This window comes from Uloborus diversus, chromosome 2 (assembly GCF_026930045.1).
Source record: "Uloborus diversus isolate 005 chromosome 2, Udiv.v.3.1, whole genome shotgun sequence".
NCBI lineage: Eukaryota > Metazoa > Arthropoda > Arachnida > Araneae > Uloboridae > Uloborus > Uloborus diversus.
The window spans coordinates 185,903,900-185,920,245 of record NC_072732.1 but is presented as its reverse complement, the minus strand read 5'-3'; the positions used below and the strand labels follow the sequence as shown (position 1 = coordinate 185,920,245).

The window sequence follows — 16,346 nt, the reverse complement described above, 5'->3', positions numbered from 1 at the left end:
AGACAGTGAGTGTCCATTGAATGTTTTCATGTAAGATCGGCTAAAGGGTAAACTATTAGAAATTTCCTGGTTCGACACCGTTTGCTCTATTTGAACATACATCATATAAAAACCACTCTAACTTACCTAAATTGTGTATTAAATGTATAAAATTCAGCACATAAAAACATCTGAATTCAATTACTGTATTTCATCACACATTTTTTTAAATCTCCAAAATGCTTCCTAAAGCATCTGTCATCTTATGCACTAACAGAAAATGTTGTTTTCGCAGCACAGTTAAAAATTTTTTTTTAATGCGGTGAATAGGGATTGCATGAAAAAAGTCTCATGTAGAAAATAACCTACAATTTTACATTAAAATGAAATCAATATAAACCAAGTGACGATAATTTTACCAACTCCCGAAAACATTAAGGAAATTTTTGGCAAGTAACAGTGACTTCCCATCAGGATGCCCCTGTCAGCACTTGAAGATACTACCTCGCACTCATTTTATAAATAATTTCCGCTCGTTTTATAAATAATTTTCACATACCACATGAAAAAAATTCTCACAAAAAAAGATTTGGATGTAATTTTGTCTCAAGTTTCATAGTTATTTGGACACATGAAAATTAAGCATTTCTGAGCACTAAGCCCCTCACTCATTTTAACTGGGGGAGAGAAAAAATTCATTTTAAAATGAATTTACATAAGAACTTAATTAGTTGTTTTTATATTAAAAATGTCGTTTGAATTGGACACAATATATCAATAGATGGAGAAGAAACAATAGGAGGATCAGGAAAACCTCTTACGAGAAAAGTATGCGACTGAGAGAAATATGTCTATTGATAAAACTGTATTATGTCACAGCAAAAAATTCAATGAAAATTTCAGCAAAAACAAAAATGTAAGAGTTATAACATTTTTTTTTTTTTGCTGCAACTATGTTTAGCATATTTGCAAATAAAATTTGATGAGTAGTAATGAACGTATTTTTAGTAAATAGTTCACAGGGGTTGATCCAGGTTTTATTTCCTAAGTCCGCATTTTGTGAAAAGTAAAATATTTTTGTGAACTTTCTTTACTTTTGTAAAAAAGAAATTTTAATTAATTTGCCTTTTTTTCCTGGCAAAACGTAATATCAAAGCATTTTCAGGTGTCATACTCTATTGAGAAGGCTCTAACGAATATAATAAGAGCAAATGATGTAATATATAAAATTAAAGATCCTTAAAATTCTTATATTCAATCAAAGATCTGAAAAAGTAGTACATTTAAACAAATTTTAATTACTGAGTATCTGCTACGTAGGGAATGGAGCCGCTTTTACGATGCAAAATTTTGTAAATGGGGCCTCTTTTGGAATGTGAAATTTTGTGAAGGGGTCGCAAAGCGGACCTAGTTTTAGCCTGGATTGACCCCTGGTTCATATTAGAATAATTTTGCTTAAGAAATAAAAGATAACAGAACAGTACACAATTTTATTACTTGTTTTCATTCCTCCAATGATTTTTGAAGCAATATTAAATTTCTTTGACAAATTAGCTGAGTTAAAAAAAGTAAACTAAAACATTCTTATAATCTGCTAAACATTTGATCCTGAGCATTGCTGATTAAAGTAGTAATTTTTCCTAATTTCAAGATAAGATTGGGATTTAAGTACCGTGTATACTCGAGTATAAGTAGAGAACTTTAGTGCAAAAATAAGGTTGAAAATTTAGGGGATTAACTTATATGTGGGGTAGAATTTCTGAAAATTTTTCTCGAACTATTCTTTTGAAAAAACACTTGAAAACTTGAACATTTTCCTCGTTTTCGTCTAATTCTTTCAAATTATTCTTATGCTAGAGAAGTAAATACTCACACACTCTGCTGTAATTTTACATGGTTTTACTGAAATAGACTAAATAATAGCAATAAAAGCCCGACTAAGCGAAAAGTGCGGGAATTGCCAGATTAGCGAACTTTCCCGATAGTTGGTCAGGTGAAAAAAAAACTCATTTTTAAAAATTGAATGTAATATAGCTACGTTGCAAAACTTTCTTGAATATAAATCAAAATAAACGCACTAAGTAACAAAAATCATAACCACAAAAGGAACCCTCAACAAGAATCACGACCACAGAAATGAAACCATTTTGTACATAAGTATAAAAATTGCACATTTTGGATGGAAAAATGCTCATTACATTTCATCTCTCAAAATTTTTATTTCAAATATCACAGCAAAATGTTCTAGATTTTTTTCTTCAGAAAATAAAGACTTGACTTATTAGCAGATTTTCGATTTTCCCCAATATTTCCCTTAAATGCAGGAGATAAACTTATGCATGAATATATATGGTTACTGATAAGAATGAGCTCTGCTTTGGCCTTAATGAAATGAGTTACCCCTCATCTTTTATTTTAATAAATTTAAACAACTGAATAAGATTACCTCCGACTTTTCTCTACTCCAGAGCATACACATTAAGCATTTTGTCTGGAATAAAAATGAAAAAAATTGAAAGTTCACTCAATAACCTAGTAGTTCTTCTTCAAAAGGTCTTTCTTAAAGTGATATATTTCTTAAGATAAGGGGTTATTCATAAATGATGTCACACTTTTTTTCAGCATATATGACCCTCTTCCTCCTCCGTCAACATGTCACACTTTACCTCTCATCATAGTTTTTCACAAGCATATTGTCATAAAAAATGTGTGATGTTACTTTCTGAGACCCCCCCCCCCTTGTCAAACTGTTATAATTTCATGAATATCCCTTCAAATTGTGATATCATTTACAGGCATCTCCTAATGAGATTGAAGCTCAACAGCATGCCCAATTGAAGTCAAACCAAACTTCTGCATTCAGAACAACCTGAGAATTATTTGAAATAGGTCTACTAATAAATCTAATCTTGATAGATTTATATTATAATTTACTCTTTTGCACTATTGACCAGTGGTGCAGCGAAGGGGGAGTTTGGAGGGTTAAAACCCCCCTGAGGTATTGGTTTTAACATAAATGCAAATTCTAATACAGTAGCTTATGGATATGAAAGGGCTGTTTTGATCAAAAAACGCCTTTTAGAAGGTATTTTTGATCAAAAAACCCCTTCAGAAGGTATTTGATCAGAAAACCTCTCCACTCGGTATTTTTGGCCAAAAATCCATCTCCAGAAGGTATTTCTGATCAAAAAAGCCCTTCCAGAAGGTATTTCTGGCTGCGCTAGTGACTAAACTAAAAGCTGACAACACCTCTAGATCAGTGGTTCTCAATCTGTGTGGCGAGGCCCCTGCAAAGGCACAGAATTATTGATAAGGGAACAAGTACAGTAGAGTTCCGGTTATCCACTCTGCGATTATATACCATTCTGGGATATCCACCATACCAGCAGCGTTTATATTTTTTATATAATTAAATAAGGCAACATAAATCGTTCAAAAATAGTCTGCCAATAACTAGCAGGAATCAGTGAGTGTAGGGAGAGTGGTAATGAATTGACCAAATTTTGGTTTTTATTTTTTATAATTTTTTCGAATACTTATTTTTAGTTCATAATTGGTTTTTTAGTTACTTCACTTATTCGGTTGTATGAAAGAGTCATAAAAGTTGGAGTAGAAAATGTCTATAATGACTGATAATAGAAAATAAAAATAAAGAAACTTGGCCCATTCATCCCCATCCATGGGGCTGAATGGGCCACTGAAGGTAATGAATGGGCCACTAAATGCATTCAATGAAAACATGTGGAGTTAATCTTTTATTTACTAAATATGACAAAATGAATGACATGATATGACACAAAAGCACACTGAAAGAGTTAGTAAAACATTAAAATGACTAAATAATGAGATTGTAAGAAAGAAAGAACATAAAGTATTGCATCACATTATTCGGAACTTTGGAGTAAGGAAAGAAAGACTTAATTTTGGATTTTATTTTGTAAATTTCTTTTAAAAAATTGTCACGAATAAATAAAAATATAAGAAAAGATGTTTATCAATTTCATTACAGTTACTTTTACATATTATTACACTTTTTAATATTTAAAATTTTAAGTGCTTTCAAAAAATTTAATATTTTCATGGAAAAAAGTGTTAATGGAATCACTCATATCAAATCCAAAATGGTAAAATACTGGTAGGTGTGGTCATTAACTGGACAGTTCATCTTAATCATCAATAGAATTTCACTTATGTTCAAGGCCGGATTTGGAAGTGTGGAGGCCCCTAATCAGGGTTCAAAAAGATCATCATATTTTTGAAAATATCCGGTACTTTGATATATATCTGAATGTTTTGATATATATGTATATATCCGATACTTTCGACCCGTGAAAGTTAGGATATTTTGTAAAAATTTTATTATGGGGGCTCCTTTGTTGTGGAGGCCCAGGGGCAGTAGCACCGCCTGCCCTCCCTTAAATCCGGCCCTGCTTATGCTTCTTAGGGTTAAAATGTGCAAATTATTTTTTTAGAAATTACTATAAACCTATTCTAACAAGACAGTAATATAAATCTGACAGCCAGCTATGTTTCATATTAAAGAGAAAATCAGAAGAAAAGGAAGAAAAATCATATTTTGGTGGCCCATCCATAACTATGATATAGTGGCCCACTCACCCCCACCTATACTTCTGCAATATATTCAAGTTCCTTTAATACATTAAATTCAAATAACATCAAAATACATCTTGAAATTAGTTTACAGATATGGAAAGACTTGCTAATATACATATATCCAAAAAAAATAATCAATACTCTTCAGCTACTGCTTATTTTAATGAAAAGGTAAAAAATTACTTTTCAATCAGATTATTGAACATCCTACTATGGTTTCTCTCAAACAATTGAAAATAGGATGAGTTTAACAGAACAAATACCTCTGCATCTATTAGTGGCATCTAAAATAATTTTATGCAAATACTTTTCCATACTTAGCTAGTGGCCCATTCATTACCACTCTCCCCTATGTGTCAGCTGACAGTTTGAGCACGTCAAGTTAGTGCACCTGATCTCTTACTCTGTCTCTGACTGGAGGAATTCCCCCAGTGGCATAAAATCGATTATGAAAAATAAATCAATGGCAATGATTCATGAACTTAATCTATTATGTTTTATTTCTTCATGACCCTTTATTCATTCTATGACCCTCCCTATTATCTACTGGCCCATTAATGAAGGATAACTGGGACATTACTGCAGCGCTTAGCAAAACATCATTTTTGAATCTGCAAAATTAGCGAAGAAAAAAAAAGAACTTAAATTGGTGTCGATCATTGCATTGATATTACATTAGTATTTAGCTAATGTAGCATTTTTAATAATATTATATATTTTTCAAAAATTTTGTACAATTTGTAAATGTAACATCATAATAAATGTAAAAACTATTTGAATAATCCATAACAAAAATCTGGTATTGTTTCCCTTTAGGGTCATTTCACAGTATTTTTGATATTTATGTAGAGTCTGTAACTTGACCTTTTTTTGCCATAACATATTACTTTACTGTTTAATTAGCATATTATTTTATTTTGAGCTTCTCCTACCAGCACACCAACTCATATTAAAATAATTTGCAAATCAAACGGTAAATAAAAAAGTTATGGCAAAAAAAGGTCACGTTATGGACTCTACATAAATGTCAAAAACACTGTGAAATGACCCTTTAACCATTAAATAAACTGAAACAATGTAATAGCATAAATCATTTTAGATTAATAACATTGAGGGGGTGGGAAATAATTAATTTCTATAAAGAAAAAGAGGAGAGGTGCAGGAGGTATTAAAAATTTGGAAACAACTGCCTTAAATCAACAACTATTTTCGCTCTGCTAGTGAGACTAAATAATAACTTCTATGCTTATATTTACATGACATAGAAATTTTCCAACAATAAACAACAGGCAGGGATGCTCAGAACTTAAATTTTTGGGAAGACCGAAAGCAAGCCTCTATTGGCCAAATAGAACTCCAAATTTTGCCGAATGTTGAAAATTTTGCTGATTAGAACTCCAAGTTTTGCTGAGAAATCGTCAGACAAAATTTGTCAAACAAGGATTTTTGGGAGGTCAAGGTGGACCTTCCATGACCTCATATCTAGGCGCCCACGTACACCCAGTAGCAGTCCACATAGAAAGCTAACCTAAAACTTCTTGAAGCTGATTCATTTTTCAAAATTACACATAACTTTGACATCATCAGTAAAAATATAAAAGAAATTAAAAAAAAAAAAACAAAAAGAAATTAAAAACGATAAAAACATTAAATAATATCAAAAGCAAAATCAGTAGGATTTACACAATACCAAATTGCTAATTAGCTTGAATCGATTGCTCAAGGAAACATTACTGTACACCTATAATCCATAAATTTTAGAATGAAGTGTTTCTTTATGTTAGTGTCATCTTTAAGTGTAATTTAAAAGATTTCATTGTATTCGTTTAAAAATAATAATAATAATAATTTAAAAAAAAACTGAATGCTTAAAAGAAATAGCGAAATAAAAACACAGGACAAAACAAATGAAAGTAACGAACCAAAACAGTACGAAAACAATTGATAAAACGATCAGCACTGATTTCCAAAAAGAAGGGAAAAAAAAGAGATAGGGGGGAAAATGTGAATCTGATCACAAGGACTGAGATCAATTGCTTAATTCAATAAGATAAGGAAGGTAAATAAGGATAAGCAATCCTATCAGGCATAAGCAAAACAGACACACCAAGAAAGAGGCGATGTCAAATAATTATGATAGACAACAAGGAACAAAACATGAACAAATTTATTTCTCGTTCATTCAATAGATGAGTTATACCTCTGCCTTCTTCATGGCAGTAATCAGCGTTATTTTTTCATCTTCGGTGAGTTCAGGAACATCATTAATTAAACAGTTAATATCGTCTGCTTTTGAGGAATACGCCATAGTAGGCGTTAAGGAAGTTGCCATCAAGGTATGCAAAATAAATGGCACAACTTTACGGATCATGGATCACAAGAATGAGGAAAGCCAAAAAGGGCAAAAGAAGTAGCTGAGAAATCTTGGAACTTAAAAATTAGCTTCTCTCATCAAGTGCATCAACGCTACGGAAAATTCAAGCAAGGACAAGGTTTGTGCCCGGGGAAAATAAATCAAGTATCGTACATTCGGAGGAGGCTTTCGGGAATACGTTTTAGTGTGTGCATAATCCATAAAGGATAACACATTAGGGACAAAGTATTTGAAAGGGTAATGTGGCATAGCGCAACTTTAAATTTGAGTTAAAGGGAATCACCCAATCATCACGAAATGTAATCAACGTAAGAACAACATGTTGAAACAACATAGGACAATATTTCTACGCGATATCGGATGTAGCGAACTCTTCCCATGTTAAAGGGTATGTTCGCATAGAGAAACCAGTTGCTACCAGCCGCTTGATTTGATGACATCAGACCCGAGTGGTTTTCTTCTGCATATTTCATATGAATTACCGGTGCTTACGTAAGACCCCCTCATTTAGAATTTTTTCAGAGGGTGGCAATGGGTATATATTCAGTGCAAATTGCATAAAGAGCAAAAAAAAAAAAAAAAAAAAACACACACACACACACACACACAAAAAACATTTACTTTTATTCAAAAAAAAAGTTCTCCCAGCCAGAGATGGGGGAGAGGGGCACTGACCCCACTAAATGACGGGCCTGGCAAAAACTTAATAGTCAGCACGAGTTCTAATCGGGGTTTTACGTCAGTAATTGTGTTATAGCTAGGGCCATAATAAAAAACGACAGAAACCTGGTCAAAAAATTCTCATTGCCTCCTTCCCTCCAGAAAAGAAGTTAATTATAATTTCATTTGTAGTAGGTGAATATTTTTGCCTCTCATATTGTTCAAGAATGAATCTATCATTATTCATTATTGTCAGTTTAAAAACTGCTTACTAAAGGCAGTGACGTCGCCAAAGTAACGATTATTAGGAATATATTCTCCTGAAATGTGGAAATTTTCTATTTTTGACTGTACAAAGCTAGTAATACTAAAACTTTTCTCCGAACCTGTTTCTGGCTACGACATTGAATAAAAGTACAAAATTGAAATATTACAAAAAATGAAAAATTCCACATTAGTAAACCTTTTACAGGCTCTCTCCTTTTAAGCTTTCGACGACCATAGGCGGAACAGTCGGGGGAGAGGGGGGGGGGATTAATGTGTCATTTCTATGCTTGTTTGAAATTGAGATCATGGCTAGAACTCAGTCTGTCCTTGCTCATAGCACTTGTTTAAAATAATATTTTGAAGACTTATGTGTAAAACTAAACTCCTAAAACATTCTATGTATCAACAAAATTTATACCATGCATAACATTTTGTTACCATGCACTGGTGGCGATTGCTGCAAAATTTATCCAAGAGCCAAAGATAAAAGAATTTCATAAGACACCAAATATAGCAACCTACCTTTCTCAAAGACGCACCGAAAACGTGTGTACGGAATGATATCCAGTGGTATTTTTCCTCACCGGCTCCTGCAGTGGCGGATTCACAGGTTTGGAGGTCTGTCACAATAATTTTTGGGGGCTCCTTAGAATTAGACTAAACTACATAAAATATTTTTCATGTGCTTTTTGGATCCTCTTTTAGTGCCCTATGTCTTGGGAGAGTCCTCACAATTGTGACTTGGTAAATCTGCCACTGTTCTCTCGCTATAATAAGCTAGTTTTCAGGTGCATTTCATCACCAGCATGCATGATCGAGGAAAAACAAAATGTTTTTAGCTGTTCGATTTTTTTAGGAGGGGTGGGGGGGGGGGGGGGTATATACTCAAAGTAAATTACTTCAAAAAAAATCGCAAAAAAAAACGTGGCCACTTTCATGTTAAAAAGAGGTTTAGCTTGAAAATGAATAAAAACCTAAAAGCATATTTAAATTATATTTTTATTTTGTTTTCTTATGAATTCATTTCTTCACTTTCCTTGAGGGATTTGTTGTACAAATAAGGTAGGGACTTGTCACTGAAGCTCAAAACCTGATAGAAGAAGGGTTAAGGACTAAACATTCTGTGACCTCTTTTGAAAAAAGCATTAAGTCGAACAAGAAAGTAAGAGTATAATTTAAATATTCACTGTAAGGGACAAAAAATACTTTACTAATCCACTACTTGTTTGAAATAATTCTGTTACTTTATCAGAACGTTTTTTTTAGGAATGAAGTACCTCACTATAAATTATCAGAGTAATGCACAGAAAAGTTAGGGCCAGCCTTAAATAGTTTTTTAATGGAAGAATTTGGACTCTCCCCTAACCATAGTTATTTTCATAAATTCAATTTAACTTGAAATCAATGGACAAGCTGGGACAATCCAGTACTTATATGCTCTAAGTTCATGAGATTATTGTAATTTGTAAAAATCAGAAAAGAAACACATCAGGAAATAAAGAAACCAAAAAATAAATAAAATCATTTTTTTTTTATTGAGTTCAAATTTCAGAAATATGAACCAATTACAGTGATTAAACTGGTAAATTTCAACTCCTCTTTTGTAATAAACTTCATAAAAATGACCAAATTCTTTTATCATTGTTAACTTTCACAATTCTATAAATTACATGACTAGTAAAATTTTGAGTAGAATTAAATATTTAAAATTTAACATTTTTATACATTCTTTAAAATCAATGAAAGCAATGTACACAAAATGCAAATACATGAATGGTTATGAAAGAACAGAAACATACATAAAGAATATAAATGCATAGCATAACTTAAACTAATACATGTAAAATTGTTAAATAATAACAAGTTTAACTAGAAAATGCATGAACACAAATGAAAATTCATTGTGGGGGAGGTTGGCACAACTACGAGATAGAACAGCACAACACAGTATTCATGAGAATAGCTTGAATCTCAGTAGGTACGCGTTACTGTCGAATATACGAAATCATACCGTAAGTCTTTTTACGTAAGTGAAAGATGAATTGAACTAATGTATATTCAAAACTTCGATAGTTTTATCATCATATGCAAAGTTAATGGGTTACATCAAATGCAACTATATGAATATTTATGAAAGAACAAAAACATATGAAAACAGGATAAATGCGTAACACAATTAACAAAATGCATTAGGAGTAAAAACGTAAATGAACAACAATTTTATATAAAATTTAATCGGGAAATGAAATAGTCAAACTAAATTTCTTACAAAAAAAAAAAAAAAGATTCTCAGTCAAATTAATGACTCAATATTATGATTATTTTTACTGCGGGTATGGGGCACAATCAAGGTGGAAGAACATTTATAAATCAAAACATAATACAATTAACAGACTTGATACGAGTTCACTATAACTTAATAAAATATTTACTGATTCGCCAAATTTCTCCTGAGAAGTTTACAAATTTGGAAACAGCATTACAATCTAGTTTGCGATTTACTTGTTGTGAATCATGCATATCTATCTGAATCAAATCATAGTTTGTTGGCACTCAATATGCTTGCTTTTTTTTCCTCTTTTTAATCAAAAGAGTACTAATTAAAGTCTTTTAATCACCCAAGGAAGTGCCGTAGAGTTAAAAAAAATGTTTTTACTAATATGTCTTATGCCTCCTCTTATTAGTTTAGTAACATATGCATGCTCATATTTTATGATTCTGTAACATTCAGAGTTTTATCATGTAAATTGAAAAAATTCCCTTGTACAAAACTTAGTTTGGGGTTCCAAAATAGTGTCAATTGGATATTGAGATACGGCTGAAAAACTTAATAGCTACATATCACAATTGCATAAAAATCAAAATCTCAATTACATGAGCCTAACTCTAATACATTAGACAATTTCACCACCTTACAAAATATTCATAGCTTTATAATCAACACAAAAATTGTAAATAAAGGATTTTTTTATGAAGCAACAAAAACAAATCTGAGCAGTAGAAATATATAACACAATTGCACAAATGCTAAATAATGGTAAGGAAAAGTTATTATACAGAATTTTACTGGTAATGGAAGTAGAAGAAAAAAAAAACCCCTTTCCCTACACCAACAAAAAAATCTTAGTGTAAAGATTTATGATTATTTTTACTGCAAAAGCAGGGTGGGTGGCACAACTATGTGGAAGAGCATTTGAGGAAGCAAGAAGCAAAGGGACATACAAGCGACAGAAAATTTTTGAGTAAAGCTCTTTCAAATCGCCCAGAAACTTTCATTTGAGAAGTTTTTCTAAACCATTGTACCGTTTCCACCTCTTGTGTAAAGACGACAAGAGAATGCATGGTCTTTTAGAGACGTTTAATCAACATATCAATATTTACAGCGATATTACAAATTACAGATTATTTAATGTTACAAAGATATTTTGAACTGCGTCAGCCACTCCGCGACTCACGAGCATCTTTGCTCTACGAGTGTCTCCCCCTTTTTGACCTCTTTACTTTCTCTTATATACGGGGATTCGTTTGGTGGGGAATGCACCCCTGTTTACAATAGTCAGACGATGTTGACAAAATGCGTTAAGATCTTTTCCTCCTGCTGTCTGTGGTTTTCAACTGCGTTGACAAGATGGCTGAAAAATGTTCCCTATAGTGTCACAGACATCATATCACACCAAACGGAGAAAGTTTATGTGCACAACAAATGTCCAGCTTCGGATAGAATTCAGCTATTCTGAAGATCTAATTTCGAACATTTCTCAGAAAAGGGGAGCAAAAACCGTATTTACGTGTGGTCTTATACTTATCCAGCTCCCATACTGGTGACAGATATAAAACACCCGCGTTACATGTTTTTCTCACGATGAGTGTGGTCTGGAAAAGAATTTCTAGACCGACCCCACACATTGAATCACAACAGCAAACAATCTGGAGAAATCGCATCGGTATACCATGCTGGATAACACCACTAGTCAGAACTATAACTAATATCTCATTACCGCAAAACACAGTGATGTTTATTTCATTATCTGCATTCCTTAACTTCAAACTTATTTTCATCACCTGAACCATTTATTTCAAAAACCAGCTGAGAGACAAGCTCTAAAAGTTCAGAAAAGCATTTTTACTCTTATTCAAAAAATGTTCGATAAGGATTACAATATTTCAAACTAAAATGTATACATAGTTAAATATATTTCTTTCAGTAAAAAGTGTTATAATTGCGACTGAATAATTTAATGAGATGGAAAAAATGTTTTCTTATGATTAGAAATTTTATTGCTTAACTGGTTTTTGAAATTAACGGTTCACTTACATCCCTTTGCTTCTTGGTGCTTTACATGTGTTTCAAATAGCTATAGTGTTAACTGGATAACAAGAAGGTTGAATTTCACTAGTTACATTACACTATAAAATACTTTTTTTAATGGAGTGAACTGAACTAAATATATTTGCAGCTTAGAACCTTACAGTGTTACAACCTTAAGGAGGGCTAAAGGAATTTTATAATCAGAAGGTGTTTCTCACTTTAGTTTTATACAACGTCCAGTTTAGGAAGAATTTTTAGTAGTTTTATTTGCAGAAACAAAAGAAAGCATTTCATCTATTGAACTGAAAACATATCATGTAAAAAAATGATTGCAAGATCCTATGGATGAATATGTTTAGCTTTAAAAATTCACTAGAGCAACAGTTCAACATGTAATACATTAATTAATTTCACCAAGATCATTTTATCATTAACAGAAATCATTTGATTAAATCAGTTGAAAAATAATTTTGGATGGAAACGAGTTGGCATTATTGTATTACAATTTTTCAAAGCTCAATGAAAATAACTAAAATGCATCTTTTATGCTTTGCAATTGTCGCACAGCCAAATCAACTGGAAGATCAAAGTCTAAATGGCTAATTCTGTCAAGAGATTTCAGGACATCTTCAAAACCTGCAGAAAACATAGGTTTCTAATACAGTAATGATAACTGAAACATCAAAATACTGCAGAAAAAAAAGTACAAAATAATGTTTCCAGTGAAACACAAAGTCAAGTTTTCATACATCAACTCTTTACATGAAATACACCTCCAGCTCAGTCATTTCCAGCCGAGGACTGCAGTTTCGTGCTTATTAGCACTCATCAGCCCGGCATAGGAAAGTGACTGAGCTGGAGATGGAAAACCTCTTAAGGAAGCCAAGAGTGCCAAACAAACTGGTAGCTAATATAGAATTAGTGCAGACAGCTTTAGCTCTGGCTATTGGGCGGTGATTTACTGAATATCAACTCTTTAGTTTAATTTTCCAAAAATAAGAGTATAAATTTAAGATTAAAAAAAAGATTATTTTTATCACTTAAGAAAATGTAAAACTTTGGTGTTTTTTCCTCTCTTCAATAACACAATCAAAAAACAGCATTTATTATTTAAATTTTATTTTTATTTTTGCCACTTAAACCAAAATAGTAACTTTAGAAAATTTCATAAATGGAAATGTTGATACACTACAAAATGGCTCATAATGAATAAAAAAAATAATAATAAAGTGAAAAACTATTTCTATAAGCTTAGTTCACATTAAAATGTATGAAATTAATTAGGTGCACTTCTTGATTAAAACACCAAAAAATTGCAGTTGATCTTAATACCTTTTTATTCAGGCTAAGGCTAAACCAGCCAATAAAACTAGAGCTAAAAATTAAGAGAAGAAGGAATAGGCAGTAGCAAAAAGTAAAGTAAAAGCATTAAGTACAAACCTCTATATTGCCATGGGCAGATAAATTGCGGTATGTTTATAAATTGAAATATTTGAAGAAACAATGTTTTCAATTGCCTACAAACAACAGTAAAGTGCTGGAATTTGATGTCCTTTTCATGCTTTATTTTCAGCATAAACTGAATACACAAGTTTGAACAAAAAAGTTAAAACAAAATCGATGACAAAAAATTGCTAGCTTCCCAGGGCAGTATACCACAAATATAGTCTCTCAAATTTTCATTAAAAATTTTATTGGTTCCTTTGAATTAACCTAAATATGAAGAACAACCACAATTTTTGAGAGTTGGGAATTAAAAAATAATATACTTATTTTATTTCATACTTTTAGTGTTCACCAAGCTTATAAAGTCCTTAGCTTATTATTATTATAATTGCTTTTTATTTTTAAGGTTCTTTTTTTTTTTCATTTTGAAATTTATTTGGGACAAGACTTTTTGAAATTTAAAATAGATTTAGTCGTTTTCTTTAGTAAAAATCCCCAGACATTAATTTTTGTTGTATTATAAATGCATTGCACACAAAGAGAGAACAACTTACATTTACCACTAATCTGTTCTACATATTGCAAGTTAGTATGTTTGTATTTAAAAACAATTTTGAACAGCTATAGGGTGAAAATCGCTTTTTTTAAAAACACTTTTAAACTGATGATTTGAATCAAAGAAAGCTTCAAAAGTTTAACATTTGAAAAGTTTCAAAAACCCAGACTCCACAAAACTATGCTTTCTATGCTTGAAATTACAAGTTCAGCCTAGAAATGAATTTGTTAACTTTAGTACCAAAATTAACTTAATAATTCCTGTTATTCAATCTTGTCTTTGTCAATAGTTAAAAACGAAATTGGCAGATCTAATGACAGAGAAAGTTATTTAAGAACGCCTTTAATAATATTCTTCTAAATGCTGAAAATTAATCCAAGACTTTGAAAACTTCAAGACATTCTAAAATTTTAATTCTTTTACATTCTTTCATTTTTGGCCCTTTATTAGCAAATTACTTGCATGCAACTAGTATTTACAAAGTTTTGACTTAGATGCTTTATTTTCATAAAATCTATTAAAATTATAAAACATGTAAATACATTTAAAATTAGCAGAAAAAAAGACAACAATATGGGCATTTTGAGATTAATAATTACCTGTTTTATATGCATAACTCCATGGCTGATAATATCTTTCTAACAGAACTCTTGTTTTATAAATTAGTTTCAGCCAAGTAACTAATCTCTTTTCACTAGTAAAAAAAGAAAACAATGAAGTGAAATGTTAATTTTCAATGCTTTATGACATTTTTGAAATTACAGCAAACAAGGTGTTATCAATGCTGTCAACTTCATCTTAAAGACAAGATAAAGGAGATAAATGTGTAAGAGGCTGAAACATTAAAAAGAAAAAAAAAAGAACTTTCACAACAAAGAGTCTAAAAAATTATTCAAATCACATCAACTTTTGTCTTCCTCTCTAGTTGATAACACTGAACATAGGTAACGAATAAATACCTTTGTGCTGAAAATTAAAAAGTCAGTAGTCCAACGTTACGAAGCACAAAAATTGCAAATGATTGCAGACACGTGTTTCGGTGTTACAAGGAACACCTTTTTCAATGAAAAGAAATGTGAGCTTCTGGAAGAAAAGTCATCCGAGAGAAAAGCAACATGGTGGAACAGGAGATAGTATAAATATCAAAAAATAGAAATTAAACAAAACAAAAAAGATAAAATGACACCTGGAGGAAAAATTTATTATATAATTCTATCAGGAAAAAAAACCCATTAAGTAATAAATTTTAAAAAAAAAACCCATAAACAATGCAAAAAGTCCAAAAATGAAACCACTCTGAATAAATTAGCAACAAATTTAACAGCGGGAAAAACTATGTATGGAAGCAATGTATCAAATGGAGAAATGCAGGAAAAAAACTTTGCAAAAAATCTCAAACTATTGTTCTTAATAGAACTTTTAACACTAAGAATTTAGTTGTTCTGCCTTTCTTCCCTGGTATTAGTTTTCAGGTTGCTAAGATTCTGGGAGCGATTCCAATTCCAAGTGGTATTTTCTCCAATTAATAAATTTTCTTTCTCTTCTCTTAAAGATTCTATTCATCCTCTTAATGGCTGTGGGATCTATAAAATTGTTTGCAATTGCGGACTCTGATACATCGGACAGACCCACCGTTCTTTGAAATTTCGGTTAAAAGAACATCAAAGCTATGTGAGAAAACAACAGTTGAATAAATCCAGTATTGCTCAACACTGTTGGGAATCGAATCACTCTTTTGATTTTAACTCTTACCAAATTATCCAAAAATGCCCCAATTCGTTGGATCTTGATTTTTGGGAATCTTTCTACATCCTGAGGAACCGTTCTAATTTAGTTAACGATCTTACTGCAATTCCCTATTTTTCTTCTGTGTGGACTCCTTTGTTAAAATTGGTTCAGTTTTTCTATTATTTTTATGTAAACGTCGTACATTTCTTACTTTTATTTTTTTTCACTTTTTGCTTTCTAATTTCATTTTGTGATTAACTAATTTCCAATATGTTTATCCTTCACTCTGTTTTTTCCTGCATTTCTCCATTTGATACATTGCTTCCATACATAGTTTTTCCCGCTGTTAAATTTGTTGCTAATTCATTCAGAGTGGTTTCATTTTTGGATTTTTTGCATTGTTTATGGGTTTT

General features: G+C 31.5%; 2 protein-coding genes across 2 annotated transcripts in view; both read right to left on the bottom strand.

Annotated features, from left to right (window-relative positions):
• The window catches only part of LOC129216708 (oxysterol-binding protein-related protein 11-like), a 55,456-nt gene extending 48,555 nt beyond the window's left edge, over positions 1–6,901 (bottom strand). Inside the window, exon 1 of the mRNA XM_054850924.1 lies at positions 6,794–6,901. Within this exon, the coding sequence (XP_054706899.1) occupies positions 6,794–6,901 (108 nt within the window). The remainder of the gene's footprint in view (positions 1–6,793) is intronic.
• Positions 6,902–9,482: 2,581 nt separating this feature from the next.
• Positions 9,483–16,346, bottom strand: part of LOC129217561 (RUN domain-containing protein 1-like) — a 41,459-nt gene continuing 34,595 nt past the window's right edge. The window contains exons 16-17 of the mRNA XM_054851886.1: positions 14,805–14,899; positions 9,483–12,839 (exon numbers count right to left, since the gene is read on the bottom strand). Of these exons, the coding sequence (XP_054707861.1) occupies positions 12,733–12,839; positions 14,805–14,899 (202 nt within the window). The 3' untranslated portion in view covers positions 9,483–12,732. The remainder of the gene's footprint in view (positions 12,840–14,804; positions 14,900–16,346) is intronic.